We start from the raw sequence: 27,914 nt of genomic DNA on the forward strand, positions 1-27,914 counted from the left end.
AAAATGTGGAATGTTGATTTTTTTTGCATGAGATTACTAATATATTCACCTTAATGGTAAATGATTTAGTTCTCTTTGTACTGTTGTTTAAAAAAAGGCAGTGATATATTTCCCCGTACAGACATATGTAAAATAGGCTGCATTAGGCTACCGGCGGTATCTATATGCCTAATATCTCCTAAAATCAAGAGTCTGTCTTCCATACACACACTGAAAACTACTGCTTTACAGGTATGCCTTTCCACCCCTCCATTCAGTTCCGTTGTTGAAATTTGTGCATTTAAAACTTGGGTTGGTGATCCTGTCAAGGTCACTGAATTAACACTATTAGGTTCAGACAGGTGAATAAATCCTAGAAGAAAATCCTTTATGAAGCATATGGAGGCAAACCAAACGCTTGAGGCCTTAAAAGGCTTGCAGGCCTCTAAGACTTTCCTCTTCCTAGTTGTAAATGGAGCTTAAATATATTACAATATTTGTTGCAATATATTAAAATATATTTACATCATATATATTTTTCAATTGGATCAGTCAATTTGAATGTTGTACAACATTCTACCACATATAGGAGAGATAACCTAAAAGTATGTACATCATTTGTAATTGTGTAAATAGTAAATTGTAAACAAATGAAAGAAAAGGAATGCTTTCTTAAACAGAGGGAATCTGCTGGCCACACCTTCAGGGAAAACTCCCCCAAGCAGAAAGGAATTATTTGAAGGCACAGTCTGAACTGCTACTTCCTCATAGCCATGACCCTCCTTGCAGCCCATAAACACGTACAAAAAGCCAAGTCAGTAAAAACACCACCACCCTCCTCTCCCCCATAGACGGAGCTCACACACTGTGAGCGTTGTCACCTGTGCCTCTGAATGCAGTGCACTGTGGGATACATCTCACCATGTGCTCCATCTGATCCAATCAGCTGATGCCTAAATGCAAACGAAGTCCTGCAACCTTTTGTCTCACACCAACGTCCGACAAATCTTTTTAAAAATCCTGATGGTGTGGCATATATTTGTGAACAGAAAAAGATTTTTTTGAAGAAATATTTAAGTGTAAACAATTTCAACCTGAATGAGCGTTCAAACACTAAGTAGCTGTGGAGAGGGGTATCTAAGGGTGTGGTTCAGGAAGAAAGAAAACAACAATAATAATAATAGTAATAACAATAATAATAATAGTAATAATAATTAAAAACTTTAGAATAACAAAACGAAAACAGAACGTCAAAATCACGTCAAGGCAGTGATGAGCCTTCCACAGTTTGGCAAGGAATTCCCCCTCTCCCCACTCCCCTCTATCTATCATCTCTTCCCCGCTGTCCTGGCTCTGAGACCCCCTCCTCCACTGCCCCCCACCCACCCCCCCCAACCTATCTCCTTCCTTCCTGCCAGCCTGGAGCGTAGCCTCCATGTCCGTTACTTCTTGAACATGTCCTGCAGTGGTCCGGGCAGGAATTTCAGGACGGTGTCCAGGATGCTCTCATCGTCCTCCTCGTCGTCATCTCCGCACCCGGCGGGGATGGCTTTCTTCGGACGCGTCAGCGAGCCCTCGCATGCCTGCTCCATGGCCGCCTTCTCCTCAGCCTCTTTCTCCTCTTTCTTCTTCAGGCCATACTAAACGAGCACAGAAAGGGGAGAAAAAAAACATTCAGGTGCTGTGGGAATTACTTTTATTTGGTAACTTTGGGGTTGTATGGGATCGGTGAGCCCAGAATTACAAAGTATGTACCTAAATAACTCAAGCTCAAAGACAATTTAGTTGCAGTGTAGTCATTTGGGATATCAGTATGCCCATGGGTAAGGATAACAGTCTATGCACACTTGTGCTTCAGTTGTTGTAGTTCACTCTCTTTATATTTGTACAAATTTGTCCTTATATTCACATCATTTATTCATACACCAGATATTACTCAGCAATTTCTAAGAAGATAAAAACACAATGCTCCACGCCATTGCCTTGAAACGCCTGAAAGTCCTAGCCATCATTTTGACAGCATCTCTCCTGCAAGTGCCACATTCACCTTGCACCTCCACTCAATGGTGTGTCATGAAGATTTAGGTGCAGGCCATGAGTACTCGATCACTGACACGAAGGCCAGACACCAACAGCTTTCCCACGTCCACGTGATGCTGAGCCTGGTATGACTAGAAAGGGCCTTCACCCCAGAGCAGAGCACTGACCTGACGACAGCTCTGTCAGTACCCCTGCAAAAGGCCTCTAGATGGCTGGCATCCGGTGATACATAATATATGTGGCGTCTTGTCTGCATGTCAGGAGGTGGCTGCGTTGTCAGAGGGAGTTTTATGGTGGTTGTTGTGAATGGGACATGACGTGCGCGGCATATTTCATAAATCATCGGTGTACGGCATGGGCTACGACAGGAGACTATAACCAGGGGTTCTAGACAGACAAGACAGATGGAAAAAAAACCCCACAGAAACACGTTGGAGTCCAATCAAAAGATTTAGGAGAACACGTTTACATCTCCATCTCCAAATGTACATCTTACAGCTGGCTTTGCTTCCAGCTCTTCTGCAAGTGATAAGTGACTGGGGGAGGGGGGGGCACAGTGACAGCAATCACAGTCTCCTGGAGAGACTAGATGGATGGCTGCTCTGCTTACCTTGTCCCTAATGGTCTGCCGTACTTTCTCCCTCTCGGCCTCCATGCGGGTGTGCTTGGCCTTCCTCTCCTCCTCCTGCTGCCGCAGGGCCTCCTGTCTCTCCTCCTCCTTCTTCTGCGCATCAGGGTCCTTCTCCTCCTCCCCGCCCAGCATCTTCCCCATGTCTTTGGTGGCCCCTGCAGAGGGATGGAGGGATGGAGGAAGGGCGAGAGAGAGAGAGAGAGAGAGAGAGAGAGAGAGAGAGAGAGAGAGGGGGAGAGAAAAGAAGAAGAACAGCTCAGCATCGGGTCATTAACAGCTTCACAGAGCCGTAGAACCTGCTTTAAATCACCACAGCTCTACATTTCTCTTCCTAACATTGTTGTCTGAGATGGAGGCACTTGGTTTGTTCTGAAGGAGCAGGGAGTCAGTGTCTGTGTATTCGCCAGGTTTAAGCTGAGGCAGAAGAGATGCATAACGATCATGACATTAGTTGGGGCAAACACACATGTAGACAGGGAGACTGGAGGTTGGACAGATGCTGGACAGCAGAGGATGCTGGATGCAGAGGCTGGACAGATGAACAAAGAAATGCAACGCAAGATGGAACGAAAGGAGGGGGGGCAAAGAAGACAGATACAGAGAGATGGAAGGATGACAGAGTGAAAAGAAAAAGGAATAAAGCAGTCCTAAAGAAGGGAGGACAGAGAGGTTATCATCAAATGGGGAAGGTGAGAAAGGGAGGTGACAGGGAAGGAGGGAGAGATAACGCTCTCTTCTCTTAGTCATTGATTCCTTGTCATCATCATAAATGATCACTGATCACATGAGCACTTTCACAGACCCCAAGTCAACTGTTACTATCAGACTCTGTAGATGATTTACTGGATAATTTCAATTCAAAATTGCAAATATTATGGATGGCATTGTTCCATTAAAATTCAAGACAGTCACTGAGAAAGAGAAAGCACCATGGAAACAAAATCTAGCGGTTACAATCAAGACTGGAAGAAAATGGAGCAAATACAAAATTTAGATCCACTATGAATTCCATAAAGAAATGTTTCACACATATAAACAGTTGTGTGCTATTTCAACTGTTAACAAATCCCCCTCACAATTAACACCCAAACTTCTCTCAACTCATAAATGCAATGAGTTTGCATCTTTTTTCAAATATAAACTTGATCAAATCAGACTGAGCATATCTTCCCAATTACTAACCCAACATCTGGAACCACCTGCTACAAAGAGAACTAAATATGATGTCAGAATTTAGCTTGCCACTAAAAAATAGTGGTGAGTGTATAGTAGACCTACTGAATGTCAACTCTTCCACATGTGGCCTAGACACTCTTTTCAAAATCAGTTTTTCACCTCAAAGCAGCAGAGGTACTTTTCATTGTGAATGTATACTTGCTGTCTGGCACTTTTCCCAAGTCCCTGAAAACAGCCCCTACTCAAGAATAGTCTGGATGCTTCCATGCTAAACAATTACAACAGGTCCATATTCAATCTACTATCTTTCACATATCTCCGTTTCTCGAGGTCACTGAGTACTGTCGATACGAATAAAGAAATAGCTTGAGTTGCTAGTTCCAACAGCTAAAGCAGCCAGGCAGCTACAGTGCTACAATCTGGGGGTATGTCCGTGAGCCCCTATGTTCATGCCCCCAGAGTGTAGCGCTGCATGTAGCATAATCTCAGATGTTTTCTGCGAACTGATCAAATAGACTTCCTGTTAATCAGATGTACTCTGTGTTTTTATGCCTTTTAATTATTCTATTTCATGTACTTTACTTTTTAAACCTTGTATGTCTATATTTACTATTATTTACTGTTCATTGCATTTGTTTATGTTAAGCACATTGAATTACCCATGTGTATGAAATGTGCTGGCCTTGCCTTGCCTTGGCTGGTGACCAGTGTGTCATTAATAATGATAACCACACTAATGACCATCATTAATACACACTGCCCTGGATCTGTTTCAGGTCAGCTGGCACAGGAAGAGTAAAATGGAGGGTGTCCAAATGAATATCTATTTTACTCTTATCCACTCTCTCCCCTCTAAAAACAGAGTGTCTGCAGACGGAGGGAGGCATTGAAGTGCAACACAATGAGAGAGGGTCTAAATATAGAGTGAGCTTGTGTTGTGCTACAGTGGCACCAGTGGACACTGTTCCAGGTCCATCTTGGGACAGAAATGTTCTGCAACTGATGTGTGTTTCTGACCTACTATTTGCTGGCATATCTAAGCTTCTCTGGCAGCAGTTCTGTGTGTGTGTGTGTGTGTGTGTGTGTGTGTGTGTGTTTTAATCACCGACTACAGTAGCTTGTTTGAACACTCATTAAGGAATTCACAGGGCAAAGGTGACAGATCACAGTTATTCACAGCAAATCCAGGGCTGTGTTATTAGCACTGTCAAGGACTTCAAGGACTGATTAGATTAGAGTTACATCCCCCTCAATCAGTATTACAGGGATAATAACATCACCATGCTACTGTTGTGTTGTATTTTAACACACACACACACACACACACACACACACACACACACACACACACACACACACACACACACACACACACACACACACACACACACACACACACCTGTGCACATTTCAAATGCATTTTTATTTTAAACTGCTCCTTAAAGTGGACTGGAGAAAGATTCGTACACCCCCAAGACTCTTCACACGTCACTGCACTCACTGTGTCACAGATCTACCCCACCCTACGCCACACCACCACCACCACCATCTCCTCCACCCTCCACACACACACACACACACACACACACACACACACCCACCACGCCACCCACTCCTCAGCAGTTGGCCCGGGCAGCGCCTGGGCTTTGTTGCTGTCGGAGGCTTTAGCCTTTGCAGGACGGCACTACTGCAGAGCCACACACTCCCAATCCCCGTGATCAAAATTCAGAGATGTGCCAGCGCCAACCGACTGATCAGCAAAAAGACAAAAGAAGAAAAAAAAAAGAAATAATAATAAAAAACTCAGCTCAGGCTTGTGGTATTGTTTGCCTGGGGAGGGAAAAAAAAATCCTTATTGTTCCAGCCAACGCTGAAATCCAAACCTCGTCCATCCTCTATGCCTGCCTGCCATGATTCATGATTCTATGCCGGCGATTCTGTATCAGTATTCCAGTGTGGAACGAGTGGAGCAGAGAATAAAAAAGGTAGTGAAAAAAAACCAAGACGGTCCATTTCATTTTCTGGAGTGAGTTGATTTTGTTCACTGTATCTACAAAGCGGATGTTTCAATAGCATTTAGAATGCCCAGACTTATAAATAAGGGCCATACTTGGATATTAGGGTATTAATTATTAGGATATTAAATGCTTCTCGCACTTCACTGAAGTTATCAGAATGATTGTGGTGCTGTGCTCCTAAACCTGTGTGCAGTATATCGAACAGGTGAGGTTACCTTAAATCCCATAACAGGTTCTGTGTATCAGCTGTGAAGTTTCAGTGATAGCCAGGTCATCTACATGAGGCATTTCTACCATTTACTTCAGCAATTATTTATATGCATAACTCACCCAGAAAACCCTTGTCACAACAAAAAACATTGTTGTGAGTATGCCGTTTGTTGTTGATAAGGCATGCGTGAGTGTGTGAATTAGTCATTCGAAACAAATACCAACGCAGGCTATTATCATTTTCACTTTGATATACAGTGAACATGGTAATTGCTCTGCAGGGCAAGTCAGGTTTTTGGACTGCCAAAGGCCATTAATGTTGAACTGACAACAGCTACCAAATGACTGCTCTTGGCTCCTATCGTGATAAAAGATCTCTGCAGTTTGCAGTGGTCAGCGTTTCACCCGTCGTGCAAAGTAGCAAAGATTATGGCATCGAATAACCCAGTGCTTCAGACACGGCCCCCCTCCCCGACCATGCAACTCACAAACTTCCGCCATTACATTGACACAGCCGCTGTTGTTCGGGCAGGGCGATAGATCATAAATACAGGACCACCTGAGTGAATATGAATTATGTATGTGCCAGCGGAGTGAAAACTTTATCTGGGTATTGATCTGTTTCTGGGAGACTAAGAGGCTCTGGCCACGGGCCAAGCTTGTTGCGGCTGGAGGCAGCAGTCAGTGGGAACACTTTCTCAGGAAGAGGCTTTCAAATACAGCTGTATCACTACCACTGACTGCAATGTGATAGACCTGTTCCTTGATATGAACTAAAAAAGCTTTCTTCTGGCAAAGGAAAAGAGAAATAATATGCCCTGAGGAAAAAAAATACTCTCTGACTAATCTTCACATCTTTATGGAAGAATATTCATTTGAATAGCTTTTTTAAACACAGTGGATAATACAACTTAAATGGACAATAAGACAGACAAATACAAAGTACTACTAACCCGGCAGGCCAAATTCATATAACTAATGGTGTGAGCAAATGTTTGTTTTCTGTCTTGGAATATTGTATTTCTACAGAGCCACTAAAGAAACATATATTACAAATATTTGTAATATATATACTCCAAGTTTCTGGTGGTTTATGGCCTCTGTATATTTCTTCTGTGTCTCTACATTTCTTAACTACCACATCAGGTCCGATGATCCTCTCAAGCCACACACTGTATATTTGGAAACAAAAACATGCTCCGCTCTCATTATTTTGATATTGACGCACAACAGACTCAGCCAGTGTCGTTAAAGTGGCTATGTGTCATCTGCAGTCGATTCGAGCCACTTTGGAGATCGCCATCCGGGTGTCAAGCCACGGCACTTAAACGTTACCTCACGACGTCCACGAGCATGCTTCTGCATGAGCTGAGGGGATTTGAAAATAAACAAACTGGAAGAAACACCATCTGGGGTCAGGCCATTTAGCAAGCATGGGCGAAAGAAAGAGTGAGAGGGAGAGAGGGAGGAAGTAAGGGAGAAGAGTGAGAGGGAGAGAGGGAGGAAGTAAGGGAGGGAGAAAAAAGAGGGAGTGAGAGAGAGACAGAGAGGGAGTGTGTGTGTGTGTGTGTGTGTGTGTGTGTGTAAGAGTGAGAGAGGGTTGCAGAGGGAGGGAGGGTAAGACATATTCATAATTGATGACAGCCATTTATTATGCATAACTTATACATCTACCTCCTGCATGGATGCACTGCCATCACCTGTGATTTTAATTGCCTCCATCGCTCTGTGTGGACTTGTGTGTGTGTGTGTGTGTGTGTGTGTGTGTGTGTGTGGAGGGGGGGGGGGCAGGAGATTAGGAAGAAGGAGCGGCCAGCGCAAGTCTCCTGGCCTGTCTGTTTTCCCTGTGCGCTTTGACCCCAGTCCTTAATTGGCAAAAGCACTTGTGCGGTAGGACACCTTGGAATGACAGATGAGAGCTTGGAGGAGGTGTACGAAGCAGGTTACCCACAATCCCTCGCGAGTTGTGTGCGCAAGGTCAGTCTCAGGAAGGGGGCAAAGGTCAACATTCCCCCTGCGAGCTGCGTAATAGATAATGAACTCGATCCAGGACATCAACATCCCTGCTTTTACTGTTGGACCTTTCACTCTCTGCAGAAGCACAAGGTCATCTATCTCCCCTGCCTACCCATAGCCCTATACTTCCTGTAGAAGACGGTACGCTGAGCATCAGTTCTTGTTTGTTTCAGCCTTAGTTCAATCTTGTTCTAGATCTTACCTCTTGTTTAGGGCAAGGTCTAGCTCTGGTTCACATTATACCAAACTTGCCTGTACTGATACTCACAGGAATTGACAGGAATTGTCCACTGAGCAAGTTTACTAAGGCTAAGGGAAGTAAAAATGTCCACCAGACTTGGGTTCGCTTGAGTCCACTTCTTCCTGCCGATGTAACAGCAACACATGCACACAAAATGACTTGTGGGCAGGAAGGATGCTTATTTCTTTGCACATTTCCTGATTAGTATGCCCGAAACACGTGGAAACTTTATTGCTTATTACAGTGGCAGGAGAGGCTTTTTTGTGTTCTCAGAGAATATACATCCTCACACTATGGATCCCGGGTCTCCAAAAAGTATCGCCTACAGCATTTTAGACTATTTTAGTAGCTATTCACAAAAAACAGCCAGACTAACCCAATTTTACATAACAAAATACAGGGCTTCAAGACGTTGACTTGTTAAAAATAGGGATTACATAAAGTGAATCTGACATAAAAGAGCACAAAGTGGACTGAAGGAGGGGTGGCGTAGCTATGGCATTGATATTCTAACATCCTACACTACGCATGTGGATGACGTTAATACAGGCTCAGCACTCCATCCGTCCTACCACTCTACCACTCACTCCTACTACAATGGCTGAGGAAGAAACCGCTTCAGAAGTTTTCAGAATCAAAAAGTCGTTTTCTTTTTTTCTGTTAAAAAAGCCACGCGGACTGTTTTTCTCCCTCCGTACCATGATCCTACTATATTGGCTCTACATCAAAGGCGCTCCAGCGAGTGCAACAGCAGCCGCTTTACGCAGAGAGCGGATGAGTTGCTTCCTGTCTGATGAAGGCACGCTAATAGCAGCGTTTATGTATCAGGGGGAGGAACAGGCAGAAAAAATCTCCCCATTTAGAGTCGATATGCAAATGCACTGGCTTACAACATTTGCATGTGAATTAAGCACTTTGCAATTCTTTGATGACAGGAAAATAGTCAAAAAATAGGTCAATGCCACTATCACATCTTTTCAATCCAAGCACCAGAACAACACTGCAGCAACTTGTGGTGATTATACAACCTGTAGTAGTAACAGTAGTAGGAACAGGAATAGTAGAAGTGCTAGTGGTATTAATACTACTAGTGGTATTAATACTACTAGTAGTGGCATTTAAAGCATTAAGCTGTAATAATAGAATGCCTTGCAGCATTATTTTCTGTATTTCAACCAATGGCAAAGTTCAAAATGTGTTTTTAATGAAGATTTGATAATACAAGGCGTGTTGTGCATGACCACTACAGTAGCAGAGGGAATGTGCTGGAACATTGTCCCTCCTAGTAATGGCCATTCTTCCCCTTGAGTTCCTGCCGATCCTCCAGAGAAACGGCTGGAAAAGGGCGATATTCCATGCTCGTCTTTCATTTGTCCATTAGCAGGTCACAACAGTCTTGTCAGACAATGGAGTCACTTTGAAGTTAAGTGCCAGGGCTGCCACTACTTATGTAATCCATTCCTTTTCATGTCAACGTTTTCTTTCCTTCCTTCTATCATGTCATTTTATCCTATCCCATTCTATCCTATTTTTCTCTTTCTTTCTTTCTTTCTTTCTTTCTTTCTTTCTTTCTCTCTTTCTTTACTTTTCTCAAGCATGCTTCAGGTTCGTCTCTCAATCCCCTTCCCTTTTACATAATCACAGGCCTCCCACTAGCATCCGCACGTCTGATGGTGCTGCTTTTCGCTCCATGTAAGGTCTTAATGTATGCTAGAAGCCAAAAGCCATTCGACAAACAATTTCCTAGGCCTGTGTGTGGAGCTTGTTTTGCACAGTCAGCTGAACAGGAGAAAAGGACATGGGCCATTGCCTTCGCCTGGCTGGCAGACACACAGCAGAAATGCACTGTGTTTGTGCAAGTAATCTGAGCAGGGATGAGGACCGTTGCTAAGTCCTTTTGCATTTCACAAGAGCCCCATGACTTGTTTGGAATTAAAAAAAAAAAATGCTGTTCTTTTCTAGTCTAACTAGTCTAAAATACAATTTTTGTATTGTTGAGAAAGTTTCTCTAGAAATCAGACACACCAAAAACAAATGTTCCCAGCGTTTCCATAGTGATACACATGCGAAGAGACAGGGAAAGGATAATATTTCACATTATTACACATGGCTTGGGAAACAATATAACATCGCCTTCACTTTTTTGTTGGAAAAAATACATGTTTCACCTTCAACAATGTGTCTGCATCCAATCAAATGTCAGGCTGGTCATAAAAGACATTAATCATTACAGATGATGACTGATCAGAGCTTGGCTATTTTCTCCACGTTTGAAGGGCGAGGGGGGGACACAACCACTTAACAGCTCCCGTCTCATTTATCATTTAGGTCAGCCTCAACTCACACGCCTGGCCCACCAGGACTTATCCCTGGAGCTGGAGAACTAAGGACACCAACTATTCAATTCATCCATTTCCTCATCGGACAGAGAAAGGACCCCCCTCCCCTGGCTTCATCCAATAAGATCGCTGCAAAGCTATGACATGGGACATAAAGGGGATGTCACATGACCACGGGCTCTTTCAAGACAGGCAATTTTCTACCACTGGCTGCTCCAGGGGGATTGGCAGTAGGGGGATAAATCTATTTTTATGACCCTTTCCTCATTCTACTGATGAATACAAATCAGGAAACTGATTCAAGGGCTCATTGACCTTTAGGCAAAGTATACCCATGTTGATGACCATATGTGTACGCAGCTTGGAGTGTCAAAATATACTGTGCCCATTGCAAAGTGGGACTGTGGACTCAAATGAATGCCATGGGGGAAATCTCAGAGATAACATTAAGGGTTGAATGGGAGCTTCAGCAAAGCACTTGCAGAAAGTCGTAATAACAAAACAGCTCTCATCTATTTGAAGCATCATCAGTGTCTGTTTAAGCATTTTCTTCTCTTTGCTTTTAGAAGGAGTCTGACTTTTGCAACTTAATTAGCTGGCACAGTATGAGTCTTGAACAAAGGCTGTCTTTGTCATCTGAAATGTTAACATTCTCACAATAATGATCAGTCTCCTATCTTAATCTTCCATCAATTTTAAACCAATGGTACTGAATGGAGTAAAAGGTCACCCCTTACTTGAATGGTCTCCTATAGACTATCTTTAGGTTCTCAGATTAGACTATCTTCAGATACTCAGATTAGACTGTCTTCAGATTCTCAGAACAAAGTGTCGGTTGAATCTCTGTCAACCACAATTTATGATTAGACTGTTGGGTTTGGTAATGTCTGCAGGTGGACAGTCCAAATGAAGTGGTCCCCAGTAAATTGACACATGAAGAGATATTAAGTGAATCAGTGGCACTTACCCCCAAGAGCTTGCTTCATCACAAAATCCATGGTGCACTTGTGTGTTCAGGTCTTGACAAAAAGCTAAAGAGCAAGTTGCATGTAGCCCTCTGTTTCCCCAAGGCCTGGCACTGGCTTGCTGCTGTCAATATGTGCTGCACTCCGGATAAATCTCTATCGCTCCTGTGGGGGAAGGCAAGAGACAAACTAATCAGTGGGAGCGTTAAAGGAGCACATGAAGACGAGGACAGCCTAGGGAGGGAGAGATACATGGCCTCTTCTCTTGCGTCAGTTTATGGCTCTCCGGAGGCTAGAGGGCTGCAAGGAATATTGGCAAAAATTTCATAGAATGCAGTTAAGAAGTTACACAAATGTGTGCTTGATGACAGAGTTATTATGCTTTTATCTCAACCGCAGTATTCATAGTTTCATAAGAGACACCTTTCAGAGAAACCACATTTGTTCCATAGTGTGGCATGCAGAGCTGAGAGCACTAAGAGGAAGGCTGACATCTCCATCTGTTATCAGTGATCTATTGTGGGATTGAAACGTGATCAAACTGTAGTCTCACTGAGATGGAGACACTGACAGGCTTAAGTCACCTTAAAATTTCACAAATGAAGCTTCTAATATGCTATCCTATATGGTAGGCTATGATGACAGCTGAAGAAAAAGAGACGTTTACATTTCGACTGCTGCCATGATGCTCTCTTGAAGGGGTTAATATCTGCCCTTTTTAGTGAGCCGCACACAAAAAGTACAGCCAGATGAGGAACTAGGAACCTCTAAATGTCAACACAACAATTTTTCGGTGAAAACAACACAATGCGCTGTATTAAATTATCACTCAAATGTTACACGTCACACAATGTCACACGTTTTTTATTTTTTATGTTTTTATCTGGAATTAAGCAAGTTAATAAACAGCGGAATTGTAACGTTGATGATTGGTAAAAGTGTGGGGGAAATCTTCAAGCAGTGCCAAGACACGCCAGTGTAACTAACTGACTAGTGGGCTACCGTGCTAGCTTATCGACAGGTATCGATAGGCTCGAACCTAGGAGGAAAGCGCTGTGCTGTACGTGTAGGTTTAGCCACACCCTGTCGTTTGTTTAAATCTACAACCCTCTTCAAGCACCCCTTGGCAAGCAGGCTGTATTCCCATCTGTCCCCCGTTTGGTTGGCTGGGCTTGTGTGTGAGTGATAATTGGGACAGGAACATGTCAATACCTCATTAACCAGATGGAATACGTCAGCATCTTTATAGAACGAAAGCTCTTTTGTTGATAGGTCTAGGCTACTTGTGTGTCAAGTTGTTGGAATATCTTTATGACTCGGAGAGAGAGCGAAAACATCGCAAAGAGGACTCATTTGAATAAAAGTCACTTCACTGATTTCCCGACATAAATGGTGAAATAATAATAGGTTATTCATTAACTTAATTTAAAAGTAAGTGCATGAAGACCTTAACTGACACATAAATGAAATTATCTAAAGCGTTATGCCTGTATCAACCTGACTTAAACCAGCACGGCATTTCAGAATAGAGTCTAATTGATCGTAAGGGAGTTTTTTATAAACATAGCCTATGCAAATCCATCACTGCAGTATAGGGACCACAGTCGGTCAAGAAGGGATGAATGATCACTGACACACCAGCGCGCCCTGCCTCCAATCTGCAAGCTTTCAAACAGATGCGCTCGACTTTTCATCAATGCAGGCAGCTTTCACAACCAGGAGACGCGGTAGGTAGCCCAGGCTTCAGCACCGCGGACAGCGTCGGCTTCTTCGAAAGCCAAACGACGGCTCCGCACAGAAAGGTTGAGGAGACGGGGGTGGTGTTATTATTCTGACAGCCAAGATGTGAGATCAAAACATATACTGACGTATTGCTAAATGTGGCGGTTAGCCGCGGCACAGATGATGTCTGTGTTAAAAACGAATTACACTTGAATCAGATACTAACTGAACATTACCCCGGGGATGCCTCCAAACAAACCCTTGACGCCTTTCTCTTTCCAGCCCAGAGACGTGAGCAAGTCATTATGTCACCGATATGGTTTCCCCGGCAGCACAACAGCAAACGATTTACCTTAGACTTTGTTCAGTATGAAAGCTATGATTTAAAGAAGCAGTAGACACAACCAGGGGTGTCAATAGCTTTACCAGAAACAAAAGATCGACACCACAGAGCAAATATATCACAATCAGAACACGAATAAAACAATGCAAACGCAACCATCTAACGCACAACTTGAGTAAACAACTGTTACTTAGAATAAAGCAACAGACAGATATAAAAGCGAGCAATCTGCTATCGAACATATCATAAACAACCACTTCTTACCATTTAAATGTTGTTGCAACGATACTGTCCAAAATCCACTGATCTACAGCGCAAGTGTCTCTCGTTGCTAACCTCTTTCACCATCAACTGCTTCATGGGCTGGTTAAACGATCAATCATTTGTGACAACACACACACACTCTTGCTCCCTCTGTACGTGTAGAATGGAGGTGAACAGGAAGGAGTTTGAGAGAGAGCGGAGCGAGATAGAGAGTGTCTTAATACTGACATCATAAAGATTTTGTAGGTCCTATATTTATAGTGAGGGACACAATAACTTCAATCCTTCTTTCAATAGCAGACTTCAACAGAGCTCATAACATGCTCATTATTCCTCCATTGCCATGCCATTCGTCCTGCTAAACCATAACCAAAGGGGAACAAAAAAGTGTCAGTGGCAACATTGTGCTGACAACATTCTGCACGATGAGGTCAGATGAGTATCGGTTAAGCTTCAAAAGTAGTATGTGTGTTGACCTGTTCCGGCCTCACACCCTTGTGGGTCAGTGTTTCTCTCCTCTTTTCTGGTGGTGAGAATCAATTAAAGGGACACCAGGCAAGCCTGATGCTTTTTCTCTACGAAACTCCCCCTCGCTCCGTCTGAAGGTTTTTTCCTTTTCTTTGCGGCTTCCGTCAAGGGTTTTCGCTGCTTCTTCGCCGGCTCTGCCATTATACACACGTTTGCAACAATCTCTAGCGTTTCGTTAGCCTGCCTCTGTGCTGTAAACTGATCCTGCTTCGGTCGGCGGGAGGATACACCGAACTTGCAAGTGGGATATTCTTCCTAGGGCGGGCGAGAGCCTTCATTAAATCCCCCGTAATGAGTCATTTAACCATATACCGACTTACGAAGATGATTAATTAACACGAAAACGTTGCCTGGTGTCCCTTTAAAGCGATTGAGGGCCAAACTGCCATCAAATCTGCACAACCTGAACAATGGCTGTATCCACACTTGCAGTGTCTTGACTGATACTGTTCTTTGTAATGGCTATATTACCATGAAGGAGCCTGTCATGTTCACCGCAGAATAGCCGAGACAGCGCTGACTGGAGCAAATTTGTGTGCAAAGAGTGGGGTGGGGGAGGGAAGAGAGAGAGAGAGAGCAAGAGAGGGGCGCATCGGTGAAACAGCAGTGCGGGGATCATCGCAGTATTGTGTAAATGCCCTTGAGTGACCTTGGAGGCGCTTGCCGCTCCACCAAATGAAAAGCAGTTCAATACAGGTCCGCACGAACCACATCCACCCACCAGCTTGTGGATGTAGCTCAGCTCTTATTCAATAGCACCAACTAACCACCCACCCAGCCAGCCAGCCAGCCAGCCTGCCTTGCCTGAAGCATGGGCCCTGCACTCAAAGCAGGAACATTAGTTTAAAGGCCAGGCTGTAAATTCGCCAAGCTCGCCTCAGTGGCGCTCAGTAGAGTAATGGCCAAGGCATCTCTCTTGGCCTGCACTAGCGCCTCAGTCCCAGGTGTTTCAGCTGTGTGCTCAGGCTGCCATAATAGAGTAGGCCCTGTTGAGTGCTCTCCCCCATCCTGTTGTGTTTGTGTGTGTGTGTGTGTGTGGGGGTGGAGGGGGGGGGGTGGTGGTGAGGGGTAACGCAATTACGGAGCCAAAAGGATAAACAACCATCGAGACACACAAACAAATAGAATATGTTCTGGATGACCTGTCTTGACATCAGAGGAGAAAAATATGAAGCGCAAAGCTTGGGGGCCTAAACATTTGTCTTGTTGTCCCAGTGGAGACATCCTTTAAAGGTCGAGCCATCAAAATTTCTTTTTCTTTTGCTTTGTTTATATTTTTTTATGAGGTCCTCAAAATTGTTTTGACATCTGACATAATTTCTCTAAAGAACCCCCTTGTGGGAGCCTGTCCTCCTACGACGGACCCTAAAAAGTTACGGTGGAGGACCGCTCTTCTCTTCTCTGAGAAAAACTGCTCCAAATGACCAGACCGGCGTTATCTTTTATCTCGGTGGCTTCCATCGCGTCTCTGATCAAAGGGGGAAGGAAATGAAAGGTAGCGTTGGAGCATTTCTCTCCAAGAGCCAGCGCGCAGCGAGAGCCAATCACACACAGCCAATAACAAAGAAGCCCTCTGCCCAAGGAGAAACACAATACTTTCCTATTGATTAGTCCATCTAATCCATCGACTGCAGCGTAAGATGGGAGTGGATACAGCTGGACACGGGGAGAGTGATCTATCTAATGGGATTAAATGGGCCACTCGTACGCGACAACGGGCTCTCAGACGGGAGTGGGTCCTCAGCGCATAGAACCACAGACGCTACACACTCCGTGTGCAGACGGTGGAGTAAGGAGAATGCATGAAGCCACGGTTGGGTGATGCGAAGTTGACAGCATAAGGACAATGATGAAATACCGGCTCAGGAGCTTGCCGTGAAAGAGAGGCCTAGCCGCAGGTTGACATGTTTTTAGACATTGACAGAAACTCTACTTAAATTGCACACAGGAGAATGTATATGTCATGAGAATGTATATGTTGCATATGTCATGAAATTTATGCACTGGACACGTAGGGCAGAAGTGAAGGGTATAGAGTGGCCACATGAGGATAGGAGTAGTACGTAATTGTTTGAAATGAGTGTGCTACCCAAACATGAGACCTACATTTTTACGGCATTGGTCATCCTATGGCATATGTCAAAAGCATGTTTTGGCACTGAGTTACTTCTGTTCATGAAAAAAAAAATACTGTGTGTATCATATAAAGCACACACACAGACACACACACACACAACAAACATCTTCCAACCTTTTCAGCAATGACCGATGGCAAACAACGAGAAGCTCACCCTTTCTGTACTCCAGGCTGTGCGAGGAATCTAAAGCTTACATAACGTCCATTTCAGCAGTGAGTGCAGCGCAGAGTAACTGCAGGGCATCTCTGGCTCGTTCACCACACCAGTCACTTATGCGCAAGGCAATATAATGTTATCTAAACACGGCCCACTCGCGCCAATTAGTCCTTATCGTTTCTTCGCCCTCTGTGATCTGCGCTTGACTTTACATCTGGACAGCTGTGTCTGTCTCAGTAGAAAGAACCAACCAACACTGAGGATAATTGACAGGATGGACAGTACAGTACTGTATGTGAAGGTGTCTATTTTGGAATCAAAAAGTATTTCAAAGTGTAACTCTTCAGAGTGCTTGTTTGTTATGTGGTTGTGTGTATATATCTGGTAGTCTTTGTTTATCAAACAATACCCTGAAGGAATCCAAATATGTACCAAATATATTTTTATACAAACACAATAAAGCTGTTTTTAGGACAAAGCAGCTAAGCCTGTTTAGTTATTCTGTCAGTTATAGTCTGTGAAATGATACTCTCAGTTCAAAAGTTGATACCAGCCCAGTAAAAATGACTTTGGATTGATAGCTAAAGCAAAGTAATTGGGATATTGCCTGAATGTCCTTCCTCCATCATGACAGAGTTGTCCAGTTCAGCAGTTTTTGCCATTCTCCACAGGATAATGGAATAAGATATTATTGGTCAGTTTAGATCCACTGTGACATCAGATTCACCGAGATTTCAAAGTAATATCTATTTATGTGTGTGTGTGTGTGTACATATGTGTGTGTGTCTGTGTGTGTGTGTAAAAGAGAGAAAGAGCGAGAGAGCAAGAGAGAGAGAGAGGGTGGGAGATAAAGAAGAAAAGAAAACAAGGGATTGTGAGAGAGAGAGAGTGGTCATTGGCTTGACTGGTGAGAACCTTTACCAGAGCGACCCTTCTCCAGGCCTTAATGAGTTAGGAAAGCAGAGCTTGGAGGTGGAAAAATCAATGGACAAAGATGGAATCCTGACTCAGAACTCCCTGCAGCCAACAGGGTGTGGAGAATTGTGATCTCACAGCTCCAAAATACATAATTTAAAACACCATTTGGCCAGGCACACTGCTTCACTGGACCTACGAAAGGAAACTGATAAGTGCCTTGCATCTGGGAGGAAAGACATGCCTTATCAGTCCCTCATTTCCCACCTTAATGTACAGTATATCTCTTCCCAGCCCTCTGATAGACTTTGTCAACAATGCCTTTGACTCTATTTCTGCTTTCCTGTTGCAGTTTTCCTCTCTTTGAACGATGACTTCTGCATTTCCTCGAAGGCAAAACAGAGAACATATAAATCTTTTCCCTTCAAAGAAAAGAAATATATATATATATTCATAAATCAACTGAAAGCACATATATCAACATAATACAGAGCATCACTCTTCAGCTCTGTGCCACGGCCACTGCTGTAACAGTGCATCATTTATTCATGTAACCGAATGGGCGTAAATGATGTTGGTCTTGCTGGAGGGTGAGGGGAGCACTGGTCCATTTTTTCTGTAATAATCACCCAGGGATATTTCGGGACACACAATCCTCGAGGGCCTATTATGAATAAGCTATGACTTTGCAGAAGAAGAAGAAGAAGAAGAAGAAGGAAAAAATAAACTTCAACATCATCCGTCACTTTCTGGGCAGAGGAAATGTATGATTGTACTGGATGTGCATCAGATTACAGTATGTTGTTGGCATGTTCTTGACAGCTCGAACATGAAGGTTGTTACTGTGGAGAGCCTGCAGCATGTTACTTAAATTCAAATTGCCATCTTGACCAATCATATACCGGTACCTTTTCTCACCCTTGAATAAATGAATGATTTCACTGACACACCGAGAGGAGACACGCGATCAACCTGTGTGACATGTCAAGGTGTGTCTCCAGTTGTTTACACGTATACAGCAGATCATCGTCTGTAGACTCGCAGGGAAATGTCATATCTCCTTTTTCTCATTCCACCTGGCTCTGTGTAAGGCCACTGACATACACACACACACACACCAACATATATATACATATACGTATATATATCTATACACAGCGACTGTGTGAAAGGCTGCACCTCTGCGTTTCCCCTGTCAGAGCAGTGATTTAAAAATGACTGCTGACAAATTGACACGGGGGGGCTGCACTGCCTCACATGCGGCTCCTTTAGGTCAATATCTCATTCCCTTTCATTAATGGTGCACATGGGCTAGGGGTGGCTTCTGGTGGTGGTGGTGGTGGTAGGAGTGGGGGGATAGGATGGCTATAGGGCAATGGTGGTGGGGGAGAGGCTAGTTATTACAGCAGAACCTTCTGGGATTGAGACTGGAATGATGGGTGTAAAACGGAATGTTCCTCATGCTGTCTCTAGAAAGGTCAAATTAGGTAGGCATGGATGTATAGATACTTGAACGTGCAAATCCTAAAAGCCTTTACTGATGGTTCTGGGGATGTAAATGTGGATTTTTCTCCTCACAACTCTTTGCAGTGAAACTGTTTCTAATTTGCTCTGGAGTCACTAATTACCAAATACTAATGTTAAATGACTGTAACAGTCTGGCCCCCACGCTACATTATACAGGGCCATTTATCTAGCCAGAGAGTCATCTGATTTAGTCAGTGCTTGTCTTTCTGCCAAGCCACATAAATAAGTCAATAACCAGGAGGAAGGCGAGCCCATAAAGATGCCATTTTACCTCAGGGCAAAGAGACAACGCCTGACATTTTTTAAGAGCAGTTTAAACATTGCGTAATTATCAAGCAAAATGCTTCCCTGCTCAGTGCTTTATTTCCTCATCAAAAAAACATTATGGACGTTGCACTCCCACAACGTGCAGACTCACTCAACAAAAGCACCTTTCAGATAGACAATAAACAAATTATCGGGACAAAAAAGAATAAAAACACACCCACCAGACTCACAAATAAGTCACGCAACTCCCACACCCAACAGAGGAAAAAAAAAAAAACCTCATATTTACGCCTACTGCATTAAATGGCCATTTTAAGTGAAGTGAACAACAACAACTTTCTGATAGCTGACATTTTCCCAGCCGATGCTTTTCGAAGGCTTCCGTGACATAACCAATGACACAACTGAAGCCCTGCTGAAGCACAGAGTCCAGACCGCCATGGAAATGTGCATTTCCAAGCTACTCTGCAACGCTTGGGGCCATTTGAACATGAGCTCATCAACTCTATCTGGGAGGAGGAGGGGGAAGGTAAGTAATGCCCTGTTAATACCCTGTTACCATAAGATGGTCTTGAACTGTATTTTGTAATGCATACATTTAGCTTATATAAAAGACACAAACACAAATAAGGAAATGTTGAGTAACTTCTAGTAAGTTCAAAAACGCTTTTGCACACCTCTTTTAGGACAGGTGTGTCGGAAAAGGTAAGGTCACCAGTAATGCGTGTAGACGGAATCCTGCACACTGTCCTTTACGTGTGAAAATACTTTATTATACGTCGTATGAATTTCACCTGAGGAAGGTCTGTGTGACCGAAACGTTGTGTGAAGTATAATAAAGTACTTGCATGTGTGAAGGACAGTGTGCGGGATTTCGTCTACATGAGTAACTTCTAGTACTAAGTGATCCTACACATTTTGTAGTTATCCGCTGAGCCGCAAACATGCATACTCTCTCAATCGGACTTGTTACAGCACTGACCTGCCATGTCTGAAAACACATGTTTGGCCATGTTTGCCCTTTGTTAATGTTCACTGAAGCATGTTTATCTTACCCATGTTTTGACTTCACCTGTACCATTGTCCTCTATTAAAGGCCATTAGTCATTGATTAAGCATCGAGGAATTTGATTAATTTATTTGTATGAATAGTCTTGAATGAAGAACATTTCCTTCCTAATGAGGGCTCTGATATTAAGCCTAGGCAGACTGCCTATTGTGTCAAAGTGACCATAGTGACCGTTATGTTCTGGGGGTGGACAGGTGTATGTACTTAGATCAGATGCCTTTGTGTGTGTTGCCAGCCTGACCTGCTATTGAATGAGCTGCTCCAGCAGACTAGGTGTGTACGTAATGTGTTCCTGTAATGAAACCTCATTAACATAGCCAGAGGACATGGCAAAGATCTGCGTGATAACACACAAGTGGTGGTAAATGGGTGTCTCTAGTTGGTGTTTGCGTGTGTTTTTATTATACTTCAGCGTTTTCAGGAAGGCTAAATTACTATATGTCTGTGTGGTTTGTGAGTTTCAGAGAAAAATGTGTGTGTGTGTGTGTCTGTTTGTGTGTGTATATGTGTCTGTTTGTGTGTTGTGTGTTTGTGTGTGCCTGTGTGTGTTTGGTGTGTGTGTGTGTGTGTGTGTGTGTGTGTGTGTGTGTGTGTGTGTGTGTGTGTGTGTGTGTGTGTGTGTGTTTGGGTGTTTCTGAGGAGGTTACTGAGATACTGGAGGGCAGGGTATGAAGGGTAATTAGGTTATGCTGTGTGCAGACCCCCTCGCTACCCAAAGCGAATCTGACAGCGGAACGGCGTCGAGGAGGGGATTAAGCACATGGCTGGTGGCCCAGTCCTGACACTGGACAGATCTGTGGCCTCATCAAGGCCTCCGCAAACGCAAAACAAACACACCCAAGAAAATATAAATAGACCAAAACAAAGACCATTCTTTTCCTGCTTTTTCCTGCGAGACATTGTGGTTGGTGTTACGAACTATGATTTATTATCAAACGTTGTCCTGTGTTATTCCATGGTACATTCAAAAGGCAGTGTTTTCAGCATTCAGCTTACCACAATTCAGCACTCACCTGTAGCACTGTCACCATAGGGTTAAGAAATCATCGAAGCCAGAGGCGATGCTGACTGAGCTCTCACTGGTAATCTAGTGGAACTGTAAATATCTGACGAGAGGGCCCATGTTAGAAGGGCTTATGGGGCCATATGCAGCAACTGTAACTTAATTTCAAGTCATTGCAACAGGAAGTGGCTCGGCTGCGTGACACCGTTGCCGCGAAGCCGGCCATATTTCTCATCGGCAGCCGAGCATGCTGGGTCATTAATTAGGTCTGGGTCTGTCCTCTCGCCTCTATCTGGCTCGTTACGCGCCTGGCTGGGCAAGCAGCCTTGCGCCTCACGATGGGCAGCGCTGTCGGCGCCGCTGTATGAGAGAGATTGAGGTGGGGAAAGAAATGGGGGGAAAATAAGGTTCTGGATAGGAAATAGCCCATGGCATGTTTAAGTTATAACTAGAAAATTTGTTAATTTTATACGGCAGCTTGTTGCTGAAAAGGAAAAATAATAATTCTGTCAGCAATTTTTTTAGCTGTGGTTTGGTTAATCTTAACTGCATTCTTGGTAAAGGAGATTAGTGAGGAGTTTGATATAGCAAATCCACTCGCCGCTAGGCCTCCTTTCTCTCCGTTCCGAGGATCTCACAGCTCTTAAGCCTTTCGGCACAAAACTCGGAGGCTTTTGCAATGTTTGCAGTTTGGCCCAAAACGCAGAGCGACACCCACGCCATAATCCATGTGCAGTCAGTCGCGCGCTTCTCTGGCGTCCAAGACGCTCTCCGCTCCGCTCCTCTCCGCATCTCCTGCTCCTGCACTGGCCAATTAAGAGGCATTATGACAACAGGTGGAGTGGAGGAGTTGTTACCCAGACAACCACATCTTAAAATATCAAAAAGGAAGTCAACAAAATACTGCAGCAAGGAAAAGACGTACAGAAAGTACAGAAAGACACTGATAAGAGAGAGAATGGGAAAGAAAGAAAGAAAGAAAGAAAGAAAAAGACTAACCATTGTGAGAGAAATAAGCATTGTGAGAGATACACTGAAAGAAAGACAGAAGGATTGGGAAAGACTGTTCACAGAAGGGAAAGGTAGAGCAGAGAGAGACAGAGTGAGAGAAAAACCAAGAAAGACAGACAGCTGTAAGGAGACATGAGCAGAGGGGAATAAAGAGAGGAAAAGGAGAACCAGAGAGAGAGAGGAGAGAAAGAGAAAGAGAGAGATAATAAGACTGGAAGTCAGTGTGCTGAAAGAAACAGACAGATAAAGGCAGAGGAAAGATGGATAGAGAGAGAGATGGAGAGAGGGGGAGATGGAAAGAGAGATGGAGAGAGAGGGAGATGGCCCTCACTCCTCCCTCGCTGCCCAAGCCTCCACCTCCCGCTCCCATGAAGAGGATTCTGAGGGGCTTATCCCCACTGTACAGCAGCGCACAGCACAGCCATAGTTCCGTCTGTCTCAAACTCTCCTGCTTTTTTGGCACAGGGCCACAAAACCCCCTCAATCTCAGAGGAGGCCTCCATCCAACTGCTCAGGGCCTCTGCTTCTCCCTCAGCACTCATCTCATCTCCTCTCCTCCACCTCCACCTCCGCCTCCAACTCCCCTACAGCTGGACACTTCAGTGCTACTGCCAGTTTCTCTCTCTCTCTCTCACTCTCTCTTTCTCTCTATGCCTCTCTCTCTCGCGCGCACACACACACACGCGCGTATCGCTCTACTTCAAATTTTAAAAAGCTTTATTGGCATGACCATACATTTCTACAGAATTGCCAAAGCATTTGAGTTGAGTGTGGTGGGTTGTGTACATGGTACATCAGATATTCATTCTCTCTCTTTCTCTCTCTCTCTCTCTCTCTCTCTCACACTTTCTCTCTCTGTTTACTCCCAAGGCACAGGCAGACCCACTCAGTTGCACTACTAAGGGCCAACCCACCCTGCCACCCCCCAGATGACGACAGTTCAAAGAGACTGCCGGTCGAGTGGAGTGGAGTGGAGTCGAGTCCAAAGGTTGTGTTGATGGAGCAGCCACCTGATGTCTCCCGCTGACATTTCTGGAGCCACCTCATCAGCAGGCACTGACCCATACAGGCCTGTGTACAGCCACGTACCACCAGCAGACCACCAGGTGAGTGGAGATTACAGGTGGGGGGTGTACAGGGGTACAGGGGATTGGTGGACTCCCTCAGGTCCTATTAACCTCCTGCGTAGCGGCTGTCAAAACAGAGCAGCGGGCAAGGGGGCCACACTTACTAAAAAGGTCAGGAAAGCCCATCCCCCTTCCCACCCACACACTTCTGAAACTAATTGTTGTGTCACAATGGGGTATCCGCATGACTTTACAGTATGGAACGCGGCGACAGAGGATCTCCGATAAGGAGGCCGCTTGGTTTCTCTTCACTTCACTTCCGCGAGAACCACATATCGAGAGCCCTGCAAAAGCCCACGCACTTTAGTTATGCAACTTGCCCAAGGACAAATGCATGAGAGTCTTCCTCTTTTTAATGTGCTTTAAGGGTGTGCTTCTACATGTGTGTGCGCCTGTGTATTTGTGTTTGTGTGTTTGTGTGTTTGTGTGTGTGTGTGTGTGTGTGTATGTGTGTGCCCATGAGCTAGTCACAGTACTGATATATGTACACACACATACACAAACACACAGAAACACACACACAAAAGTCTGCAAAGAACAGATAAGGCTACCATTAACATGCTTGGAGACTCTCTGCAGTCCTCTGAATATTATTGCTGTAACTTTTGGCTAGATTCGAAGGGCTATCCAATTACTATCTGCTAGTCTGACCACAGCTGGACTATGTGGCGTCGTGCCGTCTTTCTCCAGATGCGTCCTTTGATACGATCTGTGGCAGGCCACCATGGAGGCTTACTTTGGAGCTACTCGCCGGAAGCCTTGATTGAACATGCACAGGCCAGAGAGCTAAAGGCTCCCCTTTTCAAATTAGTTTCACGGCAAATGCATTGGTCATGAGCAGCAGGAGAAATCTCTGCTTTTTACAGCTCCTATTTCCTTCATCTTTACACCTCCTAGCCTTCATAGACTCTATCTGACCGCAGATTAGTGTCACCTTCAAAAGAGTCAGACTACACAGACAAAAATCCCCATCACACATCTTGATAGAGGTTATTTTTATGTTGATATAAATAATGTATCACTAGATTTCTCTCTCTCTCTTGCTCGCTCGCTCGCTCCCTCTCTCTGTCCCTACCTCTCTCTCCCTCACTGGATAAAGAAGCGTCTGGCGATGACAGGGGCTATGCTGTCTACTTTGCTGATGATCGCAGGCGAAGGCGGCTTTGAAAAACCTGCTACCACACACCTGTCACACTTTGAAATGACTGACAAGACACCAATTGTGACAGAAACGACAGGTAGCCTCCCCTCTTCACACACACACACACACACACACACACACACACACACACACACACACACACACACACACACACACACACACACATACTTACACACAACCTACTCTCTAAATTGTGAAACGATGAATAGTGTTTTGAACATCTTCACTGTTCTTGTGTAGATGTGTCTGTGTGTAGGTATGTGTGTGTCTCTGTGTGCATATGAGAGAGTGTGTATATGTCTGTGTGTCCTTATGTGAGTGCGTGCGTGCGTGCGTGCGTGCGTTCCTGCGTTTGTGCGTGCGTGCGTGTGTGTGTGTGTGTGTGTGTGTATGTGTGTGTTTGTGTAAGACAGAGGTGGCATATAATTATGCCAGCATGATGGCAGATATATAAAGCACGCGTGTGTGTCTTTGTCATCCTGCCTGTCCGTGGCTTTCCTCAGATGCAGTCCCACCAAACGAAACACACGCGTTCCACAGCCATCACATCCAAAAGAAGTGGGGCGTCGTTTGAGCTTTTCTTGGCGTGGAAAGCAATTGATCAGAGATATCACTGAATTTAAAAATAGGAACGTTCTGGGATGACAGGAGCTTTATGGGTGAGGCGTGTACTGTGTATTCGACTCATCATCACCATAAAGTTGCAAACTAAGCAACCCAGTAATGATACAGAGTCATGATACATACATAAAGATAAGGCAAAAGGCAATGTTGCTAAGACAACAAGGGAACATTTGCATATAGCCTAGGAATAAAATGTTTTAAATACATAGTTCTCACATCTTTTTGATGTACAAACTGAGGCACATAATTGCATCTATCACACAAATGATTTCTTCAAGATATCCTCAAACCTTGCAGGTTTCTCACTGTGTAGTTCACGGTAGTAACACCTTGCTTTTTATCCCGAGTACTGTTAATATCACCACATAACACTTTGTTAGCTACTCTGCACCCAGCTCTGACTCATTCTTTGCCTGAGGATGTGTGTGCAGATCAATTCTAAATACACTCATATTTAAATACAAAACCAGTCAAAACAAACAAAAAACGTCATCCATTGACAAATACTGTAACTTTGTATACCTACTACTTCAATAAGCATATAAGGAATGACATGACTTTTGATGTCCTAAATGGATAAATCTTCATAAATTTCACAGACAAACCTGCATTCAGTTATAGTTTTAGACAGAGAACTGTTTACCTCAGCGAAGCATTTCATACTAAATCATATCAAAATTCATATGCCAACAGAATTGAGTATGGCAAAATATCATTATTTTCAAACTTATCATATTCTCTGAATTATATACAGAATTGTCCAGAATACAGTGCCATTTTAACAGTCATGGTGAAGTCAGCTGGTTTAATTAAATTCAGTGTTGTCTGTGACGGATAACTCAGCACTATCCCAAAACCACGGGGCCAAGTCCTCATAGTTCACAATGCAGATGGTGTAAAAGACATAGCTGATGTGGAGTCAGTTATCCATGTCGTGTTAATGATGATGAGGAGAGAGACTGACCTAATCACAACTGATCTCAGTTCAGCCCTTAAGGGCATGAGGTTCATCCAAGCAGCACAGATTCACTCATTCACTGCAGGAAGAGAGCCTGCTCCCGTAGACCAGAGCTCATGTTCTCATGTTGACAATACAAATGAAGTGGTCTAAAGGTTAAGCAGGACTGCTTTGAGCCATGAGATGAACAGACTCAGAGAAATGACTGCACCAGAAAATGAGAAATGAGTTCCCCAGAAAGCGCAATGATGCATTTGTACATTATTGTGCAAAAGGAGCAATGCAGTGATAGCCCGACGGTTGGTCATCGATGATCACCACACTGGTTTTTAATTCTTCATGTTAATTAAACTTTCATTGACTTGCTGGTGCTCTTGAGTTCCGCTCCACAGGGTATGCTGAAACATTTTAAACACTGCTAGTTTGTAAGACAGACTTTCAGCAGTGTTATGACTGCCCTTCAGTGATTTTGCAGTGACGCATAAGCTGGCAATAATAATACAACTAATAATTTCAACTCTATATACAACAACCTACGAATACACCTGTATGCCTGTACTGTATAGCGTGGACATCTCTAGACTTTGAGAGGGAAAACATGGTCAGGAAAAAGTAAAGTCGGTGAGTTGCCTCATGCAACAAGCTAAAATGAGCTGTTTTGCAGTAGCCCCACTCCTCTGTTTCTGTCCTTTAGCGCACCCCCACCCCAGTGGACCTTCCACGCGCACGCACGCGCGCTCGCATCGCACAGTCACAACGCGAGTGCCACGCATGAATTTAGACGCAGCAGCTGATAAATTATTTAAATAAAATGGCGCGTTAAAACTGGATTGCATTTTCTTTTCAAAACTACCTCGCACGCCGTGTAGAGCTTATGGAATATGGGTAGGATCGACCTGCAGTCTGTGCATTCAAGAAAAACATGCCATCTAATACTTAGAAATGAGATGGCATGCCGGCACGCTACAAGGGGCGCTACAAACAATGTGTCTGCCTCCCATCTACACAGACAAGGAACAACAGATGGGCAAGAAACATGTTTACCTGACGCCCCTCAAACACTTGTCCTTTCCTCACAACATGGTGCTGAAACAACCGTTCACGCCTCATCCTGCATGCCAAGCCCTCTCCATCTCCGAGTTTGCACCATTGTGGCAAATATTGAAAGCAGAGAAAACGGAGAAAAGAAAGCACCAGAACTTGATAGATGTGGCCAATAACAAAATGCGATGGTAGAAGATTTACAAACCTCCAGGTTCGGCGAGTGCAGAGCGGTGGCTGCGCTGGTCTTTCCTGGTGTGATTTCCCGGCTTCTGATCCTCGGCTCTCGTATCGCTGGTCCCTCCTCCCCTCCGGCTAGCTGGCAACCGCCTCCCTTTCTGTGTTCACACTCTCTCCGAGCCTTTTGCAATGAAAGGCTCCATAAATATCGCGATGTTGACGCGCAGTGGTCATACATTTCTCCAAGATATGTGTCCTGTCACG

At 44.2% G+C, this 27,914-nt stretch overlaps 1 protein-coding gene across 2 annotated transcripts; it reads right to left on the reverse strand.

The window, feature by feature from the left end:
• Window positions 1-1,371: 1,371 nt before the first annotated feature.
• Window positions 1,372-27,895, reverse strand: cplx2 (complexin 2). 2 transcript variants are annotated; one of them, XM_048230671.1, is made up of 4 exons: window positions 27,679-27,895; window positions 11,618-11,780; window positions 2,630-2,805; window positions 1,372-1,619 (listed from the first exon to the last, which is right to left on the reverse strand). In XM_048230671.1, exons 2-4 carry the CDS (start codon window positions 11,646-11,648, stop codon window positions 1,422-1,424), a joined length of 405 nt encoding a protein of 134 aa, XP_048086628.1. In that variant the 5' UTR covers window positions 11,649-11,780; window positions 27,679-27,895; the 3' UTR covers window positions 1,372-1,421. The 2 variants fall into 2 exon arrangements, with proteins under 2 accessions (XP_048086628.1, XP_048086629.1); XM_048230672.1 differs by lacking the exon at window positions 27,679-27,895 and adding an exon at window positions 13,945-14,112.
• Window positions 27,896-27,914: the final 19 nt, after the last annotated feature.

Source organism: Alosa alosa, chromosome 21, assembly GCF_017589495.1.
Source record: "Alosa alosa isolate M-15738 ecotype Scorff River chromosome 21, AALO_Geno_1.1, whole genome shotgun sequence".
NCBI classification, from domain to species: Eukaryota; Metazoa; Chordata; class Actinopteri; order Clupeiformes; family Clupeidae; genus Alosa; species Alosa alosa.

Coding starts and splice junctions, on each gene's coding strand:
- cplx2 (XM_048230671.1), bottom strand. CDS start 11,648: ATGGATTTTGTGATGAAGCAAGCTCTTGGGG. Junction 2,806..11,617: donor GATGAAGCAAGCTCTTGGGG/GTAAGTGCCACT, acceptor ATCCCTCTGCAG/GGGCCACCAAAGACATGGGG. Junction 1,620..2,629: donor GGCAGACCATTAGGGACAAG/GTAAGCAGAGCA, acceptor GTGCTCGTTTAG/TATGGCCTGAAGAAGAAAGA.